Source organism: Lycorma delicatula, chromosome 3 (assembly GCF_047948215.1).
Source record: "Lycorma delicatula isolate Av1 chromosome 3, ASM4794821v1, whole genome shotgun sequence".
Classification (NCBI taxonomy): domain Eukaryota; kingdom Metazoa; phylum Arthropoda; class Insecta; order Hemiptera; family Fulgoridae; genus Lycorma; species Lycorma delicatula.
The window spans coordinates 322111-350057 of record NC_134457.1 but is presented as its reverse complement, the minus strand read 5'-3'; the positions used below and the strand labels follow the sequence as shown (position 1 = coordinate 350057).

At 32.0% G+C, this 27947-nt stretch overlaps 1 protein-coding gene and 1 long non-coding RNA gene across 6 annotated transcripts in view; one reads left to right on the top strand and one right to left on the bottom strand.

The window, feature by feature from the left end:
• Positions 1-3038, top strand: part of LOC142321330 (uncharacterized) — a 44724-nt gene extending 41686 nt beyond the window's left edge. For both annotated transcript variants that reach the window (XM_075359322.1, XM_075359321.1), the window contains exon 6: positions 370-3038. In XM_075359322.1, the coding sequence (XP_075215437.1) occupies positions 370-924 (555 nt within the window). In that variant the 3' untranslated portion in view covers positions 925-3038. The remainder of the gene's footprint in view (positions 1-369) is intronic.
• LOC142321331 (uncharacterized) overlaps positions 1-27947 on the bottom strand; it is a 178159-nt gene that overhangs the window by 1035 nt on the left and 149177 nt on the right. For 3 of the 4 annotated variants that reach the window (XR_012755596.1, XR_012755594.1, XR_012755593.1), the window contains exons 5-6: positions 8239-8416; positions 7017-7599 (exon numbers count right to left, since the gene is read on the bottom strand). This is a non-coding gene — a long non-coding RNA (uncharacterized LOC142321331). Of the gene's footprint in view, positions 1-7016; positions 7600-8238; positions 8417-27947 lie in introns of those variants that run through there. The other variant, XR_012755595.1, reaches the window with a different exon arrangement.

Sequence of the window (27947 nt, the reverse complement as noted above, 5' to 3'; positions counted from 1 at the left end):
CATGTACATATGTATGGAAAATGTACATATTTAAAAATATGTGGGTTTGTAAATCTGATCAACATGGATATAGAAGTAATAAATATATTTATGTGCTGTTATAATTTGCTAAATAGTTTTGCTGGTTTTCTTAAAATAAGGATATGATAATAATTTCAGCCAAGTGTATAAACATACTACAAGAGATGTAAAGTTCCTTATTTTAATGATGATTAATATTCAAAACCATGTTGATTATGAATATAGTATATTTAGTTGCTTATAGTTTATTAGTGGCTTTTTACAAGATATAACACTTAATGTTGTAATTGATATATTACATTAATTCATAATTATCTTTTAATTATTAGTTATTTTTAATTTTTACAGGTTACTATTGATGAAGAAATCATCAAGGGAAGTACCAAGAAAAATTATATTTGTAACTTTTGTCAAAAGTCATTTAATTTCAAAAGCGGTTTAAAGAGACATCTTATTATTCATTCAAAAGAGAAAAATTATGTTTGTAGTTGTCTGAAGTCATTTAATCTAAGTTCTGCATTAAAAGTACATTTAAATATTCATACTAAGGAGAAAAATTATATTTGCGACTTTTGTCAGAAGTCATTTAATTTCAGAAGCGGTTTAATCAGACATCTTATTATTGATTCAGATGACAAAAATTATGTTTGTAATTTTTGTCAGAAGTCTTTTAAACAAAGTTATGATTTAAAAATGCATTTAAATATTCATACTAAGGAGAAAAATTATGTTTGTAACTTCTGTCAAAAGATTTTTAACTGTTATTCTAATCTAAAGGTGCATATTAATTTACACACCAAGGAGAAAAATTATATTTGTAACATTTGTCAGAAGTCTTATTTTCAAAAATCTGCTTTAAAGTTACATTTAATTACTCATACTAAGGAGAAAAATTATAATTGAAATTTTTGTCATAAGTCATTTTATCAAAGTTCTGCTTTAAAATCACATTTAAATATTCATACAAAAGAGAAAGATTATGTTTGTAATTTCTGCCAAAAGGTTTTTAACTGTTATTCTAATTTAAAGGTAACGAGAAAAATTATGTTTGTAACTTTTGTCAGAAATCTTTTAATGAAAATTATACTTTAAAAGTACATTTAAATATTCATACTAAGGAGGATAATTTTATTTGTAACTTTTGTCAAAAATCATTTAATTGTAAAAACCATTTAAAGAGACATCTTAATAATCCATTCAAAAGAAAAAAGTTACATTTGTAACTTTTGTCAGAAGTCCTTTAATCAAAGTTCTACTTTGAAATCACATTTGAATATTCATACAAAAGAAAGAGAATATGTTTGTAATTTCTGCCAAAAGGTTTTTAATCATCGTTCAAGTTTAAGGTTGCATATTAATTTACACACCAAAGAGAGAAATTATGTATGTAAATTTTGTCAAAAGTCTTTTAGTCGCATCTATGATTTAAAAAAACACATTAATATCCACACTAAAGAAAAAAATTAATGTTTGTAATCTTTTTAAAAAATCTTTTAACGAGAGTTACATCGTAAAAAGACATCTTAATGATATCATATTAGAAAATCGTGACCTTTAAAAAAGTGTAAAATATGCATAAACTAAAACAAGTATAACCAAATTTATATAATGTTTTTAATTTAACGTTATCTCATTTTTGTATATATTACAACTTTGCAAGGAGGTTTCTACCTTGTACGCCTCGAAGACAATTTAAAAAAAAATATATTAAAAAAAGTAATAAAAATGTGCAATTAATTTTATATCTAATTGATATATATATTTATTGAGTAAAAATAATACTATTAAGTTTTTTGACCAACACAAAAAGGTAAGGAAAACTGATCAGTCAAGGTATCGCTAAACGTGATAATGGTAGGTAGTCAGTGGTGTAAGGGATAATTATTGAAGTATTATCTGAAATTAAAAATCGAGCAGTTTTGCATTAAAAATCGATTTACCTTTTGTGTGTAATGTTTACCTTTTCGATTAAAAATCGAACAGGTAAACATCAACAAATAAAATACATTAGAATGGAATAAAAAAAACTATTTTTTGGCTTATAGTGATTTTAACCTGTAGGACCATTGTTAGGTATTGCATCAGAGGATGGGATGAAATGGCAATTTTGTGTAACGTGTGAAAAATATTACGCCTGATTGGGTTTCAAACCCAGGAATCCAGATGAAAGGCCAAGACACTACCACCCCAAGCCACAGAGGCCGGTCAAGGCTACAAACTACTTGAATAGAATTTTTTAATTTGTATTACTACATTAAAAAAAAAATTAGATTTATATATTATTCTAGTTATAATATGCAGGTGATATTTATGAACCAAAAATATCTTATCTTGCAACCATGCCAATATGATAATTTGTAGGCGGTGAGAAATTCCACGAGTTCAGAAAAAGTGCTATATAGAAATGTGTGTAAAGTTCACAAGTGAGACATGTTGTAAAAATCTTAAGTTGCATGTGTTTTTCCTGAACATGGTTTTCTCAGTCAGATTCTCAAATACATTTTCACAAATAACGCTGATCTTGAATCTAAAGCACATTCTGATTTTGTGTTAAAGTTTACTTAACATCACATGTCTAACCATTTTAGTAATGTTTTCAAATATTAAAACCAGACAAGAAATATATAATCTGATATTTGTGCCTGTTATCAATATTAACCTCAAAATCTGTATTAGTTTTTAATTTTTTACAAATACACTTGAAAATAAAGTAAATATTTTGAAATTTATGTCTCAAATTATTTGAATAGTCCTATTACATTTTCTGTATATATTCTGTAATATATTCTGTTCGCAATAGAAAAAGGTTTTGGAAAGTGTAAGAGTTGCAAACCTTAAACAATATAGGGCAGCGACTTGAGATGCCAGGTCTCTCACTGTGCTCTGAAATTCTGTACTACTTTAAGTTGTTATAACTGAGCAAATATAATTTATGCTTGAAAATTTACAAAGATATTTTTGAAAATATATACCGCCAAAATGTAAAAAAAAACTTTTTTTTACTTGCGAAGGTAAAAGCCTCTAAAAAAATTAAGAATCTTTTAAATGAAAAATGTACTTTGTTGTCACTTGTATTTGTGATAGATTTTTTAAATCAATCTTTTTATTTTTATATATAAATTTATATATATAAATAAAAAGATTCATATTGTTTACGCCATGCATAAAGTTCTGTTATTTCCAATGAATTCAAAGCTAGGGTTGGGTCATGTTGTTTGTTACAGGCATGATAAATTTTACTATGTTTTGTATTTTGGGCTTGTCATTTGTACCTGTTTGATTATTTGTTCTCGTGTTTGACACTTCTGGTGCCGGCCAGACTGTCTGCTTCTGTCATCCTTAGTGACCGTGTGTATTCATTTCTCGAATTATTTATGGCTACTTTTCACACACCCGTTATTCATTCGTTCCCATACTAATACATGCACACATCTCTTGTTTTTTACACACACTCTCTCCTGTCCACTACCTAGGTTTGGTTTCCCCCTCTTTTCTTTCACGCCATCTTTTCGGCAGAGTAGATTCAACATTCCTCCTGTACAGTCGCCTATGGCCATTCTCTCTCAAACTTTATGATAATATTTTTCATCGCATTCATACCCGCATAAACGTTGCAGTATTTCTCTGTCAAAATATTCTCTAGCTCTACTCGGCAGTGTCTCGTAATTTCACCGATCTCTATGATTTGTTTTTGCCTCGTTTCTTCGTTAAGTTTTTCTTCAAATTCTACATTACGTCTCTGTGGAAAATGTTTCAATCACTACAAGCTGCCAATTCTATCGACGCCGAATCTACTCGAGCTGCTGATTACATTTCATCGATGCAGAATTTCTCCAAACTCGCTGCTACATATTTGAGACGCCACATCCTGCTCAACCTCTAAAACACGTCTCACCCCTGTATTCCTGATACACCACTGCAGGCTACGCCCAGGATTACTGTATGTATTCATTTACCTTCATTCACGAGTTCGTCTCTTGCTAATATTTGTATGCTACAGGCAAGTTCAATTTTCATTATTTATTACGTTAAACAGTTCTTTTATCATTAAAATTTGTGGAACATTCAGTTCATCATACAAAAATTCAAATTTGTATTTCATGTTTAGTTTAAAACCCATTTATTCACTTAAGTGCAGTCACAACAGGTGACTTATATAAGGTTGTGTCCTTGTTCAGCTGCAACCTACTTTACGTGCTTAATTATTTCAATTTGTTGTTATGGTAATTAACTGTATAATTTAATCTTGTAACTTGTTAATCACCGAGATTAATCCTTTTCTATTCATGAACTGTATTCATAATACTTCTCTAAATTAACCTAAAGCAAATTACTCATGATGTGCAGTTATGTTTTAGGACTTTGTAATTTTATATTTTCAAGAATGCTTATTTACCAAAATGAACTCTATTTATATTATTACTTACTTTAATGTGATTATATTGTAATTAACTCTTTTTTTATACTGAAATTATTGTAATTTATTTTTCTACGTTAATGACATCTGTTCATTGCTAATTTTTCAATATTACAGCATATGACAGTAATGTAATAGTTTTCCAGTCATACTATGTTTATTGATGTTTTGTTTTTCTAAGTATATAGTTGAAAATAAGGTGTTTTATGTTCTCTTGTTTTCAGGCTTTGTTACATTGTGTATTTAAAAAATGTATATTCATGTATTTTTGCATTTAACATCATTGTTCATATGTTGATTCAGCTGATATTTTAAGTATCATTAAGTTATGTTAATTTCATAATTTCTCTTTATGTTTTAAGGTTATGATTTTAACATAAGTTCATTTGTTTTATTTCCAATTAAAGTCCAATCTCTTTTGGCAAATACTAGCTGTGTGTTTTTTGTTAACTTTACCCAACACAAATTCTTTTTTTTACTGATGAATTAATTTACCACAGAAGCTTACAAAGAAGGTTGTGCATGGGAATATGAAAGTGGAAATTTGTAATGTATGAAATGTAATAAAGGCAAAACAATCTACTCCTTGTAACCTAAACTTATTGTTTCTACCACATTTAATAGTCTTGTTACCTTGTTTTTTTTTTTTGTTTATTTTAATGGCTCTAATAATTCCAAATAAATTTAATTTTAGATAAGGCATTGGAAATTGATTGTTCAGTTAAAACATTTATTCTCATTTCTACCCGCAGAATCATATACCTCTTTGAATTTGCAAGAATTGCATAATTCTTGCATTTCACCATTCTATCTCGGATAATTAATTCTACACAAACTATTTGTTCCGCACAAGATCTTCCCTTTCTAAACCACCCTGATATATAAGTTACTAAAAGAAAAGAAATTCCTCTGTATTTATTTAAATAATATTTTCTCCTTTTTTGGGTAGAGGATGAATTAGGAGGACAGACTGCCATTTTTGTGTGATTTTTTTCTGTCTTGTAAATGTTTTCAAATAATTTTTCTAATAGATCATACTTTATAAGCTGCACAGTTATTGAATCCTCACCTGAAGCTGTTTATATGTGCCAGTGAAAGGAAAAGTGATGAAAGTCATGCTTACATGGTTTTGAGATATATAGTCCTTTATAAGAAATGATACTATAAATAAAAAAATTGTTTTGGAATATTGTTATTTATTTTAAATATTTCCAAACTAATGGTTTTATCTTGTTAATTTTTTTAAATTTGAATTTTCTTTAATGTAAAACTAAGTTGCACCACATGTACTTGTGGTGCAACACATGTACGTGTAACAACACTGCAGGAAAAATAACTTACATATTAAATTTTAGAATAATGTACTATAATCAAATAAAGTTAACGTAAACAAATATAAAATACTTCTAATCAGTAATTAAACATAAAAGGGGACCTTCTGCTGTATCCCAGTCCTAATCTGCCATGAACTGGTGATATGAAATGTAAACTTTTTTTTTGCTTGCTGATGGGACGATGTTAAGTTCTAAGTTAGTGCTATCTTTAATGTTTCAGTTTTAATGGCAACAATCGCTAAACATGATTGTAAATGTTTAACGATGCAGGAACCTATTTTCTTGAGACCCTCTTGAGGCTACTTGTTCATCTCAGACATACGAGGTGTGATCAAAAAATACGGTGAATAAATTTTTATAGCGGCAACTGCCGACGCTACATCCATATGTTGTAATTTGTCCAATAGCTTGATCAACTGAGACAGGCAGGGACAAGTTGTAACATTCGAGCTTGCCAGTCAGCTGCCAGAGCCGCTAGAGTGAGGTTGTGTTTATCGTGTCAGTCACGCAACATGGATTTTGAACAACGCATTAACATTAAGTTTTGTTTTAAGTTGCAAAAGAGTGCCAAAGAAGCTCACGAAATGTTAAGAGTCAGTGTACGGCGATAATGTGGTAACTTTGAAAACTGTGTACAAGTGGTATGACCGATTTAAAAACGGAAATGAGTCTGTTGAAGACGAGCAGCGTGCAGGACGTCCAGTAACCTCAAAAACAGTTGAAAATGTGCAAAAAGTGGAAACAATGGTTCGTTCAAACAGACAAATGACTATTCGAGAGCTATCAGAAGACCTTAACATCTCGTACAGATCCGTTCAAAGCATTTTAACTAATGAATTGCAAATGAGATGAGCGAGTGCAAAATTTGTTCCCAGACTTCTGAGTGATGAACAGAAGGAAAATCATGTGTCAATTTGCACGGAGTTGAAGGGTCATCTTCATGCAGATCCGGACTTCATGGCCAAAATTGTAACTGGAGATGAAAGTTGGGTCTATGGCTACGACCCTGAGACCAAAATGCAGAGTTCCCAATAGAAAACCAGTTCATCTCCTTGCCCTAAAAATGCACATCAGTCAAAATTCAACATCAAGGTCATGCTCGTTGTTTTTTCGATGGTGAGGGCATAGTGCGATCAGAGTTCGTTCCAAGGGGAACAACTGTAAACTCTGAATTTTATAAGGGTGTACTGCAACGTTTACGAAACGACATACGAAGAAAGCGACCAGAAAAATGGACCAATGGCTTCCTTCTTCACCACGACAACGTGCTGTGTCACTCAGTGGCGTATAAGCCACTGAGCATATTACAAGTGTAATATGTTCTTTGTGTACATAATGCATCAACTGAATTTTCAGTGTCTGGCTGGAATTGTCTATTTGAATTATGAGCTCTCGTATAGTGTGACGGAAAACAAGGAAAAAAAGAAGCAATGTGACCAGCCATCAGATATTTGAAATGCTTCTAAAAAATGTTTTTTACAAAAATTTATATTGTCATGGAGATTCCGTTTAGTACCTCTACTACCATCTCTTAGACAATGCATTTTTGGCACAGTTTGACGACAAATTTCAGTAATGTAAGCAGTTTGAGCTTGAAAATTTCTCATTTTGTAAAATGCATTGAACATGGAATTTCTCTGCACTTCAGTAATTTTCTCACCATACTTTAATTTATGCAGGCATGGTGAATTAAAAAATATTTTATCACAATAATTTTCCTTTAAGTAAAATACTCTTTATCAGAATTACATTTTCGCTTACGCTGTTATTTGACATTTATATCGCTTTGCTGCTTTTGGATCTTCACATTCAGATAATCTACATTATCTGTAACAAAAATTGTTAACATAAAGGCTGTTAGAATTTTTATTTAAATAAATAAATTTTAGTAAAATTAAAATACAGTAGTTTGGGTATAAAGATTAATTTATAAGATTGACACATTAGCACTTGATTTATTCCATAATAAAGACAGTACACAGATGCTCAAAATATTTTAAAGCTGTTACTAGCTCAAAATACTGGTGTAATAAAAAAATATTTTAAAATTAATAGTTTTAGCATGTTATTGAAACTTTTTTCTTTTAAACTCTTATCATATCTTCATTGACACAAACGGGTGGGGCCAATTTGTCCTAGTCTACAGAAATATAGCCTACTTTTATGGTTATAATAATATTACTGTAAAACTATTATCTTTATTAATATACTGTTCATTATGAGAATCTGTTTTGCAGTTTATTTTGCCATTTGAAGTGCAGTTGCGTAGTAATTTAACCTATTTTGTTTAACATTAGCCAGGAAAATCTTTGAGGTCGACTGCATTAACGCATTCACAAGTTAAATAATTATTTTAGAGCTACAAACTTTTTACTCACATTGTATAACAAAACATATTGGATTGTAAAGCAAAGTGCTTACAGTTTGTGAATAAGTTAGTGTCAAAATATTTTATTAAAAACTTACCTGAATTGTTATTTTCTGATTATTTATATTCTGAGCCAGAATCTTGAAGAATAGAAGGTTCAGACTCGCTACTGTCCATAAGATCTTATACTATATGTTTATCAGTTTAGGCAGGATGGGCGAGTGGGGTTTGTTGTACTATCTGACTAGATGACATCATCCGATTACTATCACACATCTGTATATAAAATGCAAACACAACAGACAGTACAGTACAGTGACTAGTAGTCACAGTAGTTTGTGAGGAAAAAACTTTCAGCTCATGTGTTAATAAAATACCAATTATATGTTCAGATTTTATAATCTGTACAATTTAATACATCAAAATAATAAATAAAAAATGGGGATTAGATATTTTATCTCTTACAAGTTGTGTAATACATACTTTTTTCAGCTAAAGTGCTGACTGTTATTATAAAGTCTTCCTTGTTATTGTTATGAATAGCTGCTCATGTGTAGTACTCAAATACATTATGTTGCTATTTAGTTTATTTTACAGTAGAATAATGACGTGCACAAAACAGTTTGATTGAAAACAAACAATTTCACGTATAATTGAAATATTAATTATATAATAGTATATTTATTCATTCTAAAATGCTTGTGCTTATCATATTTCTCTATAATCACTCTTATTTTCTACATTTTCAATTTTGGTGGTATTTTTCTTTACCATGTCTCTTTTCATGAGTTATCTTTAAAGTTTTATTGTACAGGTGATTCAAACAAACGGGAAATTTACAGATTAAATGTTAATGAAAAATTTTTTTTAGAAAATGAATTTTATTTCATGTAATTGTACAAATCTTGCCATTTTAGGATACATACATTTTAGTTTATTTTTTTAAGATGACATCTTCCAGGTGACCTCCTCTTCTACGTAAACACTCACGAAGTCTCTTCGTTAAATTGTTCGTGGTTTGACGTAACATCTCAACTGGAATTTGCCTTCAGTTCTTCTGTTGTAGCAGATCTACTGTGGAACACTTTGCTTTTAAGGTGACCCCACAAAAAGTAATCGCAAGCTGAGAGATCAGGCGATCTGGGAGGCCATCTAATGTCACCGTTTCGTGAAGTGACACGTTGTCCAAACAATCGGCGTACAGCTGCCATCGATATTCATGCAGTATGTGATGTTGCTCCGTCTTGTTGAAACAAGGCTGTGTTAAGAATCGGTAGAAGTCTCTTTTGTTGTTCCACAACAAAGGTTTCAAGCATGGCTACGTAACGAGCCGACGTCACTGTAATCGCAAGACCGTTGTCATCCTCAAAAAAATAAGGGCCTATAACACTGTAAGATGACATAGCACACCACACGGTCACTTTCTGGCTGTGCAACGGACGCTGGTGTAGCTGCGTAGGATTTTCTTGTGCCCGGTATCTGAAATTTTGCTTGTTAACAAATCCACTGAGGTGGAAATGCGCTTCGTCTGACATCCACAGTTCATGAACAAACTCTTGGTTATCATTTATCTTCTGAAGCATTACATTACAGAATTGTGCTCGCACAACTGCATCGTTCGGTTTCAGTTCCTGAATGATCTGCAACTTGTATGAATGTAATTGCAAGTCCTTCACTAACATTCTTCAAACACTTGAACTGTGCAATTGTAAAGATGCTGAGAGACGACGGATTCACCGACTTCGTGTGACAGCATCTTGCAAAGCTTGAACATTCTGTGGTGAACGGACGGTTTACTCACGGCCTGGAGGTTTCTTTTTCATTGCCGAACCGGTTTCCTCAAAATTAGATATCCATGTTTTTATTGCATGTGCTGATGGAACACGGTCGTGCCATCCCAGATTAAAATGGCGGTGAAATTCTCTACGCGCTCCCTCCACACTGTCATTGTTTTTGTAAAACGCTTTGATAGCAAATGCACATTGCGCACCACTCCAAGGATCCATGACAACTAAATGGCAGATTAGATTAGAGAGGCTGGCGCCACTTATCAAGTGGTACCAATCGCCCACGGTTACCAATACAACTTTCAAAATTCCCGTTTCTTTGAATCACCTGTATATATAAACGTTTGAACTGACGGTGGTTCTGGGGTCTCGGGTATGTGAAATGCAAAGATATGTCGAAAGTTTCCTGAAATCGAATTATGGTACCCATTACAATAGGTAACTTTCTTATGAAATCTACCTTAAAAATAATTCTGTTACTTCATTATATTTCTGTTGCCATGGTGACAGAAATGTAATGAAGTAAAAGTACCAATTTTTTTCTTAAATTATTATCTTTAATTCACAACTTCATGCCCAAGGGTGCTAAAGCCTCGATCTATGGTTAACTGATACTTAGGGAAGATCATGAACAGCTTCACTTTTAATGTGTTTGTTATCATATCTCCCCTTTTATCTAAGGATGGTGTGCTTGACTTTGATTCTATATTCTTTTTTAAATATAACAAAGAATATATTCTTTGTTTTCACCCTTTCTCTTTTGTTTTCTAAGCCAGGAATAATCTTAATGTTTTAAAAAATTTCCTGCAGTTTTTTTTTATTTTCCTACAAGGTGAATCTACTTTAATAATAATCATAGATTTTCTACTTTACTACACCCTTACATCAACCAGTTTTACTTTGCTGTTATTTTCATTTTATTAATTATATTTCTAAAGAGCTGATATAGTTTCCTACCTCCATTTTTATACTTTTTATAGCATGCTGTATCTTTTATTAGCCAAGGTTTTTGACAAAATGTTACATTTCTACTTAAAAATTTCTCTTTTAATTTCGTTTTAAACTGATCAATTAATTTTTAGTTGAATCAACATTTGTATTTAGTTCTGTATACATGATTTGATTGTATTTTCACTTCTTGTTATTCTCTTTTAGTCTTTTTGTATTCTATTTCTTAGTCACTTTTTTTTATCTTCTAAAAACTGGTAGTCTACAGTTTCTTATAATTAAATTATGGTCAGAATCAATATCTGCTCTTGGGTACACTTTACAATCTTAGGGATTTAGTTTCAAAATCCCTGCATAACCCTTGCTACATCTCTTGATTCAAAAATGTTTTTCTTTTATGATTTTTAAAAATGCTACTCAAAAACATTAGTTTATTTTAATACAAAATTCTGAAGACTTAAATCCTCATTTATTTCTCTGATCTAGCCCATACTCCCCAAGCATTTTCTCTTGTACTTTTTCTGCTATAACATTCTAATCTAGTAATAGAATTCCTTTCAAAACTGCCTTGGAAGCATCTATAAACAGTTGCCATTGTTCTGGTTTATGTTCACATCTCAGATATTTCATAATATCTGATATCAGATATATCAATATCTGTGGAAAAGGATCATTTTATCCTTTTAAGAAACAAATGTTAGTAAATGTTTTTTTTGATTGTGGCAAACAGATTTGACATTTTCCTGCAGTAGATGCCATTACTATAGTCTGGAAGCTAGAAGCTCTGTTTTCTTTCAGTCCATTTGAAAAATTAGGTGGGTGGCAAATAGTCCTCAGCATTTTCAGCAACTTGATCTGTTTGTAAATTTTCTGATCCTTTACTTCTAAGATTATCTTCTGTTGGCCTTTTCATCATGTGATACAAGTCTCAAAGCTGATGAAATTCTTGGGTATGTGGTTTTTTGTATTTAGATATACGAGGTGTGTGAGAAAAGTAATATAATTGGTAACACTGCAAGCGATCTGGCAATGCTGTATCTATTGGTCTGTGCTAGACCGGTTTGTTCATTCCTTCCAAATGCTCAGTATTAGTTTCAACTCCGTTCAGCCAACACATTATTTTTGACAGCGCCATCAGTAAAGTTGTGTTATGAAAATGGAGCATCAGAATTTAGAGCGATGTTGTGTAATCAAGTTTTGTGTTAAACTTGGGGAATCCGCGAATATGAACATTGAAAAGTTGAAACAGACCTATGGGGAACATTGCTTATCAAGAGCACAAGTTTTCCGCTGGCACAAATCATTTTTGGAAGGGGACAACAAGTTGAAGATCAACATCGCTCAGGGTGATCTTCAACTTCAAAATCTGACGAAAACTTTGAGCGTGTGAGGGTTCTTGTGAGATCAGACCGTTGTTTAACAATAAAGATGATGAGTGAAGAGTTAAATTTAAACACTTTCACCATACATCAAATTATGACAGACGATTTGGACACGCGAAAGGTTTGTGCGAAATTGGTGCCGAAAAAAACCACACAACGGAACAGAAGGACAATCGAAGAAACGTGTGCATTGATCTTCTTGAGAGGATTGACAATGACCAAGAATTCTTCATTCGTGTGATTACAGGTGATGAATCCCGGATATTTAAGTACGATCCTCAAACAAAGTGGCAAAGCGAAGAGTGGCACACTCCATCATCTCCTCGACTGAAAAAAGTCATATGAGCAAATCAAAGATCAAAACCATGCAGATTTTCTTTTTTCACAGTAGGGGTATCATGCATAAAGAATTTGTTCCTCCAGGACAAACTGTCAACCAAGTGTTTTACAAAGATGTCTGAAAGATTCAGGAAAGAGTGATTCACTTGAGACCAGACATTGCAGACAAGTGGATGCTTCATCATGAAAATGCCCCGTGTCACACGGCCATTTCCATCACGGAGTTTTTGATTTCAAAATGCATTCATAGGAACCGTAGTTCCTCAAACCCCACTATTCACCTGATTTGAGTCCTTGTGACTTTTTCCCGAAATTGAAACATGTCTTAAAAGGAAGTCATTTTGGAACTCTGGAGAACATTCAAAAGACAGTGACCAATTAAAAGCCCTATCAGTTGAAGCCTTCCAGCGCTGCTACCAGGAGTGGAAACAACGACTCTGCCGGTGTATAGCTGCCCAAGGGAACTACTTTGAAGGGGATAATATTGTTGTTTGAAAAAAAATAAAAACTTTGGTAAGTAAAAAGTAAGTCTCTTTACTTTTCTCACACACCTCGCATGATCAGCAACCTGTGTGAGACAAAAGTAACAGTCTGAAAATCGATCATAGTGTTCCCTCCAATTCACAGGCACAGCAAAAGGCATTAAACTTCTTTTTCCAGCTCCAAGGTCAGTTGCAAAAGGTAAACAATACTGGAGCTATAGTTTATCTTACTCTCTTAACTGGACTACCAAATTTAAGTTTATAAGCTTTCTAAATTAATGAAAATATTGTCCTCCTGAGATTTCAATGTAAATTGTCTACAAATATAACAAAAAACATTGCTGTTACTCACACACTTTTGAGATGACATGTTGAAATACTGGGGCATTCAACTTTACTATATTCACTCCTGATGAAGTTGTTATTTTTATCTATCACTCCAAAATATTATGAAAATTACCAATAATGAAGCTTATGTATAACCAGTATTGCTTTTTATTATTTATCTACAACATTTTGTGAAGCATCATTGTGCATCAAGGTATGAGTTACAAAAAACATCTATAAAAATGTATTTCATGAAAACTGAGGGTGATGGGAATAAAATTTAAGGATTTTAGGCATTTTGCCGTTATGTTTTAAGTATTTCAATTGTAGAGTTTTGCAGGAAGCAAAATCATTGTTCCACAGTGTTATCGATATGAAAAATAGATCAAAATAAAGTTGCGCAATAAACGCAACATTTTATTAAAAATATAATAGTTTTTATTAATTAATGAGTCTAACAAACTTGTAGTTGTAAAAATAATTTTTGTTACAAGTGAATATAAAAATATATTTTATTAATAACTAGAAGTAGAGTACCAAATCACACTGATATCTTTAATCTCTTGAGGTAATTTTACAACTATCAAATGATTTTACATGCAACTTATGCTGCTTGGTCCAATTGCCTTATTATCTAGTAAAGGATATTTACTTTTAATTGGCCACTAAAGTAGATATTTCTTACTATAATTTACTAAATATAAATTTCACCAAATATAGTTTGATGAAGCTAAAATGATCCAAGGTACATTGTAACTTGATGAAAAATATATTTGTTACTTTGGTGAAATTACAACACAAAATGTACTTGTTTAAAGGTAATTGAAAATCTTTATAAAGGAAAACACCCAATGTAGTAATTCATAAATCTGAAAAAATGATAATCAATTAAAATGTAACGCAGGAAAAATGTAATCATTAAACAATGTTTTTTAAATTTTTTTATTTAGGAAAGAATATTTAATGTCTACCAGTAAACAAGTAGAAAAATGTAATGTATAATAATAATAAAATGTACATCCATTACAAATAATAAGTCATATACAATGTGGTCAAAGAAAATAAGATGATATTTAACAAATAATCTAATAATGTTGCAGAAAGTTAAACAAAACAAACCATTAATTGTATGAGATTCACTAAAATTTAGCTACATAGAAATAGTGGTATCTTACTGTCCAGTCCTCAGAAATCAAAACCAAAAAAACAAATCTACAATATCAGTCGTTACTTGAATTATACTCCTTACAATAGAATAACTATTTCATATCAAAACTATAATGAAGGAAGCAATAAATTAACAACATGTCTAACATATAAATATTTAGAAACACAATATAATACATCATAATTAAGAAAAACACATTCACATAATTGATCAGAATGTTCAACGCTACAATTATCCAATTCAGCTTCATATTTTTTAGGGTCATACGATTTAATAATTCTATTTGATATAATTAATCCCGCTAAAGCATTTATTAAATGTCTTTTCCTTAAATCGATCAAACATTTCTTCATTTTCATAATAATTATATCATAATAAATTGGAAATAGTTGTTTAATTTTCTCATCATTATAAACACAAAATTATCAGATTTTGCTATTAGATTCATCTCATATTCAGACAATTTACAACAAAATTTAAAAAAAGATAAATTATCCACTATATTCACTGATTGCATCTTATTTAATTCAGCATTACAATCACTAATAAAATCAGTATAATCTACTTTTACTTCAGTGTATCTATCCAATTCTTCAGGAAGAACTATAAGTAAATGTTTTATAAATGGTACTTCTGCATTTCGATACATGCCGTAATTGGATTATAACACATGGTCACACGTTATTACTCCATACTTATTTCTTGCAGTAACATCAACATTAGCATATATAATTAACGTATTGATTTTATCTTGTGAAGAACCTAAATGAAGTGGTGTATTCAAATCAAAATCTGTCAATTCGCCATAACCATTTTTCTCTAAAACTGCTCTGTACAATTTAACAATTCCTTTGTAATTTACCATGTACATAAATTCTCTTCGATGGAATTCATCCAAATCATTAATATCCAAGTCGCTATAAAATAATTTTTTAACGTAAATTTCCGGAGCTTTTCTAAAAATATTGAAAATCAGTGGCTTATCTTTCTTTACTAAATCCTTATGATCACAGACAAGCAAAAAGGCAAGTTCAACAGAAGAAGAAAATAATTTACACAAAAATGATGTATGATTTTCAACATCATTCTCATTAATATCGTCTTTACCATATAAAAGTTCAATTACAATTTTAACACTATAATCTAGAGCGTAAATTAAAGGTATTTCGCCTTCACAAAGATTTGCCAAATATTTAAGAACATTTGCTCCATTATGTAATAGTAAAACCAGAATCTCCTCATTATGATAGTCCCTTTGAAAAAATGCATGGTGTAAAGCTGTAAGACCATCTTCATCAATAATATCTGTATAGGCACCATTTTCAATTAATGTAGATATAATCTGTATTTTAATAGTTTTTTCACCAAATAATATGGCATACATTATTGGTGTTAAACCATTATTGTCACAAATATTTACATCAGCACCTTTCTGAATCACAAAACTCACATGTTCTTTATTATATTTAACATGTTCCAATATATACAATAAAAGTGTATTATCATTTTCATGATGAGTGTTTATATTCACACCATTATCAATAAGTATTTGTATTATTTCTTTAAACATATGAGAATGAACAGCATGCTTTAAAGGTGTTAATCCATTTTTATCGATTACATTAACATCAGCTCCATGTTCTATTAGCTTAATAACTACATCGATATCACATTCATACTTTATAGAGTAAATTAGAGCTGAATATCCTTTGTTATCTGTTGCATTAATGTCGGCCCCCATTACGTATGATATTAAAAATAATATTTTTATTCATATTTAATTCTATTGCGTACATTAAAAATGTTTGACCAAATACACCTGTTTTTATATCCCCGCATCTATTAGTAATAAGTTCAGCCATAAATCTATCATCGCTTTTCTTCACAACTTCTATATTGAACCATAACTGATCATAACTATCACTTATTTTACTAAAATCAGCTCCTTTATTAATAAGTACATTAATTACATCTTCATCATTACAATACATAACAGCATAACATAAACTTGTTCTGCCATAAATATCCATTGCATTTACATCGGCTCCTGTATTAATTAATCTACCGATAACCTCATTACTAATCATTTCTTAATAGCACACAGTAAAGGAGTAACTCCATTAAAATCACATTTATTGACATCTGCAACTAAATTTATCAATTTATTGATTATTTCTACTTTATAATTGTTATTTATTGCATATACTAATGGTGTTAATCCGTGTCCATCAATCGCATTAACATATGCACCGTTATCAAGAAGTGCTGATATAATTTCCTTATCTCTATTGAGCTGTAAAGCTATTAATAATGGTTTAGTACAATGATTTTCATCTGCCGAAAAGTTTAACATTTCATCATGGTATTTCATTTCATTAACATCTGCACCATTATTAATGATTTCTATAAAACAATCGGTACAACAATTATTATGCAGTACCAAATATAGAAGACGATTACATATTTTATTCACTGTATCTATAGGGAATCGATTATCATAAAGTATATCTAAAAATTGTTCAATTCTACTTGTTTTTGATACTACGTTAGTTAAAAACGCGTCGCGTAACGAATAATCTCTTGTGTATTGATAGATATGTAGTCTTCCCTTTATAAGTTCTAACCACAAATCTTCACATGCATCCAATGGCAATTTCAATAAAGGTAGTTCACGACAAAAATTCTCAGCATTGACATCTGCACCTGAATCTGTCAACAATTTAATAACTTTGATATCATCACCGTAACAAAAATTACTTGCTGCTATTTGTAATATTGAGTTCCCTGCATGATCACATATTTCATTAACATATGCACCCATTTCTAATATTTCTTTTATGAAATTTACATTTCTTTTACTTTTTATAGATTACAATAATGGTGAAACATGTTTTACATCTGTATGATTAATATTTCCACCTCTGTCAATCAATCGTTGTATCATTTTGATATCCATATCAACCCTTATAGCAGCAGTAATAATCTATGGTAAATTATTGGAAATATCAAATATATTTTTAACATCAAAATAATCCAATAATATTATCAACATTTCTTTACTTTTTCTCTTATAAAATAAATAATATAATTTAAAATTTGTCATCATCCTTTTGATCTCATTCGTATTCCTTTCCAATATTTCAACATCATCATCAACAATTACTTCAACAATATTATCGTAACACACCTTAATGTTATGTTTTGAAGGACTTGGAATCATCTTTAATATTCTTTTGAAACTTCTTTACTTCTGATTTGATTTTACTAGAGATTATTGAATCTGAAAAATTAAATTGAATATTTTTAATGTAAATTTATGTTGCGTATTATTTAAATCTAAATACTGTTCATTTTGAAACATTATTAAAATCAATTTTTTCTTAATGTATGGGAAAAAACCCATTGAAAAAATGAAATTATAACAATAAAATAAATAATGTTAAGTAACAGTATAAAGTAAATCTTCACACCCCAAAACATTTGTCGATTTTAAATCAACAAAATATAAATTAATTATAAATATCAAATCATACGCTTTGTTGATTAGAAAATTATGATTGAAAACTAATATTTGAACGGCAAATTACAACCCTGGGCAAGTAAAAATAATAATTATTACCTCTTAAATGACCAGGTATGTAAAAATCAAACAATTGTAGCAATTCAGGAAAATTCTAACGATTTATATATATATATATATGTAAAGATGATCAACTCTTTCCGTAGCAGTTTCAATGCTAAGTGTTGAAAAAGCTATGAAAATAAATAAAGTAAATAAAATAATTAAGATTTTATCTACACTATTGTGTAAAGAGGATGAAGGTTTTAGTTTGTTCGGGTTAAACAAAAAAAACTACTTGATTAATTTCAACCAAATTTTTAGCCATGTTTCTTGGAATACCTGAGAAGGTTTTAGATATATTTCATCTTGAAAAAAAAATATAGCAGTGGAGATTTGCTGGTTAAAGCACAAACTTTAATGAATCGGATAATATTATAAAAATAATAAAAATAAAATTTACATTAAATAAATTAAAAAAATTTGTTTAAAAATAATGGGTTTCCCATGGGGACTGGGTATGAGGCTAGCGATGAAGTATGCCAGCACCTTGTGGGTGGGTAGCCCAATCATCACTATCAACTGGTAACAATCAGGTGTCTCTGGGGCACGGATTTAGGAGATGCAATGGGTGCTCTCACATCTCTGCAAACAATCATCTGATTTTCAAAATTTTAATCAGTATTTGTTAGTAGTTTGAAGGATAACTTATGTATACATCTGATATATTCTCGATCTAACACATCACAGTTATTTGCAAATGTATGTGTGTGTGTACATACATATAAAATTTGTGTGTTTGTGTTTTTGTTGCATCACATGAGAACCACCAACCGACTACTTTCAGATTTGCAGAACACATTTGTGTTATTCCAGGAAGGTTTTAAGCCAAGGTCCTAGCACCCATAGAGGTTAATATATTTAAAATTTTCATTATTTCTTCGCCCTCAAGGAATATGAAGTTGTGAATTAAAGATATTCATTAAGGAAAATTAGATTAATCCTTTTACTTCATTATTATACTTCCGCCACCATGGCAATAAAATAGCGGGGCAGAGTTGTCTGGGTAGAAGGGAATGGTGACTGAAGCAAGCTGTGGGTGTCCAGGATGCCAATTCCCCTGGAAAATTGGGAATGGGGAGCAAAGTGAGCTATGCAGCTATGTGGGTCCCTTGACCCTAGGAGTCCCCAAGCAGCACTGAACAAAAGCAGTTGCTTCAAGTATTCACATGTTTACATGTTTGAAGCTTAATAACGTTTGATTGGTTAAACAGGTTTTGATGAAATTTGGCACATCAGACAAGTGATAATGGGGTAAGTCTTGGGCTAAGTTTGGGTCAGTATCTGCAGTGGGTGGGGAAGATAGTTTCTTCAGGGTCTATGTTCTCAAAATTTTCAACTACAACTCAACTTTTTATTAAAGTCAGTACATGCCTATATGCTTATTTAAAAAATATCTGATGAGGACAGCACATGACTTCCTAGTATGCCTATTAAATTAAATATACACGCTTAAAAAGAATGAAAAGTAGATGAAGTTTCATTTCATTAATAACTTCTGATATTTTTTCATTTTTTTTTATTATTGAATAATTATTTATTGTAACAATTTTTTTACAACTGGAGGTTAATAATTATTAATAAATCAATATATTTAAATTAAAAAAAAAAGGAGATGAAGTCGAATTCAAACTGATGTGCCTTGCCCTTGTAAGATCCGAATATTTTATTAATTAAAATTTTATTTGGCTATAACTCTGGAACCAATGAAAATATAAACTACTTATGATATATCATTGAAAAACTTTCATGAGGGCTTATTATTGCAGTTAAGAAAAATACACCATGATTGCAATCAAAATGGGAGGTGCATAACTAGATGTTATTGTAACATCTAGTCCTAAATCCAAAATTTCAACATCCTACGGCTAATTGTTTTTGAGTTATGCGAGATACATACATATGTACGTACAGACGTCATGCCAAAACTACTCAAAATGGATTCAGGGATGGATATTTCTGTGAAAATCTGAAAACCACAATTTTTTGCCATCGCAATACTTCCTTTACTTTGTACAAGGAAGTAAATATGCCATTTAAAAATTTTTCCCTTCCTTAAAAACCGAAATTTCTTTGAATAATTTTTAAAAGATTTCTTTTTAAATTATTGATTTAAATATAAGTTTTTGAATCTTTTTAACATTTTTCATATATTATTCATTATTAACAGATTTCAAAAAAAAAGGTTATGTATTTGACCTCTATATTTTTTTTGTGTTTGTTCACGTGTAACTTTCTTCCTTTTAATCTGATTCAAATAAATCTTGTTGCAATCAACACAGCTGCTTTTTGCGATTGTACTAAGATGATGGAAAAACTTTTTAGACCCAAAAAATTGGTTTGAAAATTGATAAAAATATTTTTTTTGCCATCTGGTGGACAAGTAGGAACAGTGGAAATCTTGATATTCTATATGTATGCATCACATTAGACGATGTTTTATGGTATTCTGTAGGGCAGGAAATGTGAGTTTCTAAACAAGATATGTAGCACCGTTAATAAAATTATCAAAAATCGACATGTCTTGTCTTAATCCTTTCAGATCCAATCAATATACATTATATATAATATACAGCATTGGTAGTGACAGGGGGAATCTTATAATTCTGTATACGTGCATCACAGTACATGAACTTTTACGGCCTCTCGCAAGGTTAGACATCTAAATTTCTTCATAATAATCATAACACTATTGACATATCATTAGTAATCAACATATCGATAGCATGAGTGAAGTGTAGATATTATTCAATCCTGTGCAAAGTTTCTAATGTTTCCATCTCAGCAAAAGCCTTTTCATCGTGTGGGCTATTAAGGACTCTGATCTAAATCACTCAAAGTTAAACTATCTAAGCTTCTCTATTTAATTTTGTACCTTGCAATTTGTACACTGTTACAGTTAAACATAAAATTAAAGGCAGCATATGTCTTTCTACATCTCCCTATCCTTTAGTAGATTGAAATGGTGTACTTACTGGTGTAATAGGTACAATCCACCTACATCTTTTATATTTGTACCTACTGGTTCATCATTAAATTTTATTAGCATAGTTTTTGGTAACTCACCCCTTTCCAGTTGGTACCTCCATAGGGCAGGCCATTTGAATTTCTTCACAATTCCCATAGAGCTGTTAACTAAACCACAGTTTAACATAACTTTTGAACCCTCTACACTTGTACGTTATGCAACAGGCCACCATAATTATTGATGTCTACCGGAATAACATTCCCAGGGGAGTTTTCCTAATGTTTCAGCTTCTAGCAATTCATCAATAGCGTTTTAATCAGACACAGAAAACTACAAAATAATTATTTTTAAAAAAACTGAACCAACATCAAAATGTGCTAAAATGAAGAAACAGTTATGTCCAAATACTTAATTAATTCCTTGACACTTTTTTAAATTAGCGCCATAATACATACAAACCAAATGCCTTGTTCTGTTTGTCCAAACAGGTGCTGCATAAAGCATAATCACCTCGCATACACCTTTATAAAAATTTTCATTGTTTTAAAATCTAGACCCAACCGAGATGGATCACCCTTCTATTGCAGAAGAAGGCATCACAGGCCTTCTTAGTGACACTCTGAAATGGTCCTTGAATCTGAAATTCTCATCAGTGATTATACCAAAATATTATTGCAACGAAAGATAACGAATAGAGTGGCCGATCATCGAAACACGGGCTCGCTGCGTAACGACCAAACGGCCCTTTAGCAGCATCATGGTAATCTTCTCTGGGCTAAATACAATTTTGTGTTGATTGCTCCATACCTCTAGAACTCTACATGCTTGAGTTGCCCGGAATTCGATCCCGTTCCGTGAGTCTCCTTTAATCAGTAGAAGACCATCATCGGCATAAGCGATAATGACACGACATCCACTGGGCAACCTCAACCGCATGAGAGAGTCAAACTCCTCAACCCAAAGCAGAGGGTCCAGCACACTTCCTTGGGGACATCCTGTTGACAGCATCTTACTTGCCTCAGTGTCACAATCACAAAGCAATACATATCAGTTACAAAAGTAGTTTTGTAGCACCCCGATCTCGTCACGTGAACAAGCCCACCGTTGTAATTTATACAAGGCCACCACAAGTTGTTAAATGCCCCGAATATATCCAGGACATACGGAGAATCGGAGTTGGTAATGATGTCAATCGCTTTTAAAACTGCATTCTCTGTACCTTTCCCCGGTCGAAAGCCATACTGGTCTTCCATCAAGAGATTTCGCGAAACCAACCCTCCACATACAGCACCTACTCAAACACCTTACCAAGCACTGGAAGAAGCATCAGAGGTCTGTACGACAAACTCACAATAGGATCCTTGTCACCACCTTTAAAGTGAAGCTTAATAACACCTCTTATTCAACCAACAAACCGGAAAATAACCAGCAAAAAACATTCTATTCAGAACCTTTATCATTACATCTACACTTACACCCACTGTGGAACAAGGAGTTCCACAGTGATCCTGTCATAACCAGTAGCCTTATGACTTGCAAAATTGCAAACAACCTGCCTCACCAAAGGCTCAGTAATATTCAAAGAAGCTACACCCAAATGAAAAGAAGCGACCTCACGCAGATAATACTGACACTCACCTCCACATCATCATCTAGCAGTAAATCATTCAACTGAGTGCGCAATATTTTTGTCATGTCAGTCAGTGCCCGTTGCCAGGTCGAGGGAGCAAACCCAAAATCCGACAACCCAGGGAACCTTTTTTCTCTGATCCTGCACAAGAGAATGCCAAGGACCACCCTATTTTGATGTTCGAATCATACGAAAATACTGGGTCCTCAAATCCTTACACTCAGAAGTGAGTTCTACTAGTCGCTCAGGTCACCCTGAGAAATTTCCTAAGACGATTCACAGACTGCTTCACATCAGAAAACTCTCTTGTCCACCACGGATTAATTCTCTCCCGCCCAGAACTTCGTGATGTGCAAGCTGAATTGGATAATTGTAGTGTTGAACATTCTGATCAGTTATGTGAATATGTTTTGGTTAATTACTACTATCTCGATTTAGCTAAATTTTAGTGAGTGATACCATTAAAGGTTTGTTTTGTCTAGCTTTGTGCAAAATTATCAAATTATTTTTTATTTTATACATCAAATGCTACTTTTTTATAAATTGGAGATATGAATAAAATGAAATATTATTACATTAAACATGAATTATGTGATAATTAATTTTCTTTAATTCTCCTTGTATATGACTTGTTATTTGTAATGTGTGAAACATTTCAACAAGTTTTTATTACTTTTTAATATTAGAAATTAAATTTTTGCTGTTTTTTGAATGATATTAAATATACTGTAGCAAATAAAAAAAAAAATTCTTTAAAAATTACATCTTTTCTGAAAAACACATACCTACATTAAGGCACTGTAGAAAGCAATATTCATCACCTTCAATATGACATCCTCCGTGTTCATGCCGAGCCAGAAGCCATATTGGCTGTCCATCAATAATTGATCAGTAGTTAACCTACTATGGAGATACAAAACTTTTTCAAAGACCTTTCCAATTACAGGCAAGAGTGTCAAAGGCCAATAAGAAGAACTAATAGGGTCCTTGTTGCCACCTTTAATAAACAATATCAATTCTTCATGCTTCCAACATGCTGGGACATATCCAGCAGAAACCATCCTATTAAAAACCCAATCACGGGACCAAGAATCATGGGCAACAAGCAAACATGGAGTTCCACCATGATACAATCACACCTGGGGGCGTTATATTTTGCCATATTACAGACCACCTTACAAACCTCCGCCACAGTAATCTCAAGAGACTGTACTTCAGTATGGAACTCAGCGATTTCTCGCTAGACATGTTGGTGATACAAAGTCTTACCAGCCTAAGTATCATCAGGAAGCTTATCATTTAACAAAATGTGGAGGACATGACCTTTGTCCATCACAACACTCTTTTTTCCTGTTTAACCTCCGGTAACTACCGTTTAGATAATTCTTCAGAGGATGAATGAGGATGATATGTATGAGTGTAAATGAAGTCTAGTCTTGTACATTCTCAGTTCGACCATTCCTGAGATGTGTGGTTAATTGAAACCCAACCACCAAAGAACATCGGTATCCACGATCTAGTATTCAAATCCGTGTAAAAATAACTGGCTTTACTAGGACGAACGCTGGAACTCTCGTCTTCCAAATCAGCTGATTTGGGAAGACGCGTTCACCACTAGACCAACCCGATGTGGGTTATCCATCACAATACTATTCTGAGCCAAAAGAGCTGATGACAAAAGGACTTCCTTCCTATGCTCATTCATGTCCAAGGACTCTGTACACAACACCCCAAGAGTAAGCTTTATTTCCTTGCTCCTGAACCAAATGAGCACCAGGAATTATGCTTAAAGGATCCAGTAAAAGGTAGATGAGCTAATTAAATATGTATAAGGCACTTCATTGGATGGTAATTTAATATTACTAGATTAGAATGTTATAGCAGAAAAAGTACAAGAGAAAATGCTTGGGGAGTATGGGTTAGATCAGAGAAATAAATGAGGATTTAAGTCTTCAGAATTTTGTATTAAAATAAACTAATGTTTTTGAGTAGCATTTTTAAAAATCATAAAAGAAAAACATTTTTGAATCAAGAGATGTAGCAAGGGTTATGCAGGGATTTTGAAACTAAATCCCTAAGATTGTAAAGTGTACCCAAGAGCAGATATTGATTCTGACCATAATTTAATTATAAGAAACTGTAGACTACCAGTTTTTAGAAGATAAAAAAAAGTGACTAAGAAATAGAATACAAAAAGACTAAAAGAGAATAACAAGAAGTGAAAATACAATCAAATCATGTATACAGAACTAAATACAAATGTTGATTCAACTAAAAATTAATTGATCAGTTTAAAACGAAATTAAAAGAGAAATTTTTAAGTAGAAATGTAACATTTTGTCAAAAACCTTGGCTAATAAAAGATACAGCATGCTATAAAAAGTATAAAAATGGAGGTAGGAAACTATATCAGCTCTTTAGAAATATAATTAATAAAATGAAAATAACAGCAAAGTAAAACTGGTTGATGTAAGGGTGTAGTAAAGTAGAAAATCTATGATTATTATTAAAGTAGATTCACCTTGTAGGAAAATAAAAAAAAACTGCAGGAAATTTTTTAAAACATTAAGATTATTCCTGGCTTAGAAAACAAAAGAGAAAGGGTGAAAACAAAGAATATATTCTTTGTTATATTTAAAAAAGAATATAGAATCAAAGTCAAGCACACCATCCTTAGATAAAAGGGGAGATATGATAACAGACAAACACATTAAAAGTGAAGCTGTTCATGATCTTCCCTAAGTATCAGTTAACCATAGATCAAGGCTTTAGCACCCTTGGGCATGAAGTTGTGAATTAAAGATAATAATTTAAGAAAAAAATTGGTACTTTTACTTCATTACATTTCTGTCACCATGGCAACAGAAATATAATGAAGTAACAGAATTATTTTTAAGGTAGATTTCATAAGAAAGTTACCTATTGTAATGGGTACCATAATTCGATTTCAGGAAACTTTCGACATATCTTTGCATTTCACATACCCGAGACCCCAGAACCACCGTCAGTTCAAACGTTTATATATACAGGTGATTCAAAGAAACGGGAATTTTGAAAGTTGTATTGGTAACCGTGGGCGATTGGTACCACTTGATAAGTGGCGCCAGCCTCTCTAATCTAATCTGCCATTTAGTTGTCATGGATCCTTGGAGTGGTGCGCAATGTGCATTTGCTATTAGCATTTTACAAAAACAATGATAGTGTGGAGGGAGCGCGTAGAGAATTTCACCGCCATTTTAATCTGGGATGGCACGACCGTGTTCCATCAGCACATGCAATAAAAACATGGATATCTAATTTTGAGGAAACCGGTTCGGCAATGAAAAAGAAACCTCCAGGCCGTGAGTAAACCGTCCGTTCACCACAGAATGTTCAAGCTTTGCAAGATGCTGTCACACGAAGTCGGTGAATCCGTCGTCTCTCAGCATCTTTACAATTGCACAGTTCAAGTGTTTGAAGAATGTTAGTGAAGGACTTGCAATTACATTCATACAAGTTGCAGATCATTCAGGAACTGAAACCGAACGATGCAGTTGTGCGAGCACAATTCTGTAATGTAATGCTTCAGAAGATAAATGATAACCAAGAGTTTGTTCATGAACTGTGGATGTCAGACGAAGCGCATTTCCACCTCAGTGGATTTGTTAACAAGCAAAATTTCAGATACCGGGCACAAGAAAATCCTACGCAGCTACACCAGCGTCCGTTGCACAGCCAGAAAGTGACCGTGTGGTGTGCTATGTCATCTTACAGTGTTATAGGCCCTTATTTTTTTGAGGATGACAACGGTCTTGCGATTACAGTGACGTCGGCTCGTTACGTAGCCATGCTTGAAACCTTTGTTGTGGAACAACAAAAGAGACTTCTACCGATTCTTAACACAGCCTTGTTTCAACAAGACGGAGCAACATCACATACTGCATGAATATCGATGGCAGCTGTACGCCGATTGTTTGGACAACGTGTCACTTCACGAAACGGTGACATTAGATGGCCTCCCAGATCGCCTGATCTCTCAGCTTGCGATTACTTTTTGTGGGGTCACCTTAAAAGCAAAGTGTTCCACAGTAGATCTGCTACAACAGAAGAACTGAAGGCAAATTCCAGTTGAGATGTTACGTCAAACCACGAACAATTTAACGAAGAGACTTCGTGAGTGTTTACGTAGAAGAGGAGGTCACCTGGAAGATGTCATCTTAAAAAAATAAACTAAAATGTATGTATCCTAAAATGGCAAGATTTGTACAATTACATGAAATAAAATTCATTTTCTAAAAAAAATTTTTCATTAACATTTAATCTGTAAATTTCCCGTTTGTTTGAATCACCTGTACAATAAAACTTTAAAGATAACTCATGAAAAGAGACATGGTAAAGAAAAATACCACCAAAATTGAAAATGTAGAAAATAAGAGTGATTATAGAGAAATATGATAAGCACAAGCATTTTAGAATGAATAAATATACTATTATATAATTAATATTTCAATTATACGTGAAATTGTTTGTTTTCAATCAAACTGTTTTGTGCACGTCATTATTCTACTGTAAAATAAACTAAATAGCAACATAATGTATTTGAGTACTACACATGAGCAGCTATTCATAACAATAACAAGGAAGACTTTATAATAACAGTCAGCACTTTAGCTGAAAAAAGTATGTATTACACAACTTGTAAGAGATAAAATATCTAATCCCCATTTTTTATTTATTATTTTGATGTATTAAATTGTACAGATTATAAAATCTGAACATATAATTGGTATTTTATTAACACATGAGCTGAAAGTTTTTTCCTCACAAACTACTGTGACTACTAGTCACTGTACTGTACTGTCTGTTGTGTTTGCATTTTATATACAGATGTGTGATAGTAATCGGATGATGTCATCTAGTCAGATAGTACAACAAACCCCACTCGCCCATCCTGCCTAAACTGATAAACATATAGTATAAGATCTTATGGACAGTAGCGAGTCTGAACCTTCTATTCTTCAAGATTCTGGCTCAGAATATAAATAATCAGAAAATAACAATTCAGGTAAGTTTTTAATAAAATATTTTGACACTAACTTATTCACAAACTGTAAGCACTTTGCTTTACAATCCAATATGTTTTGTTATACAATGTGAGTAAAAAGTTTGTAGCTCTAA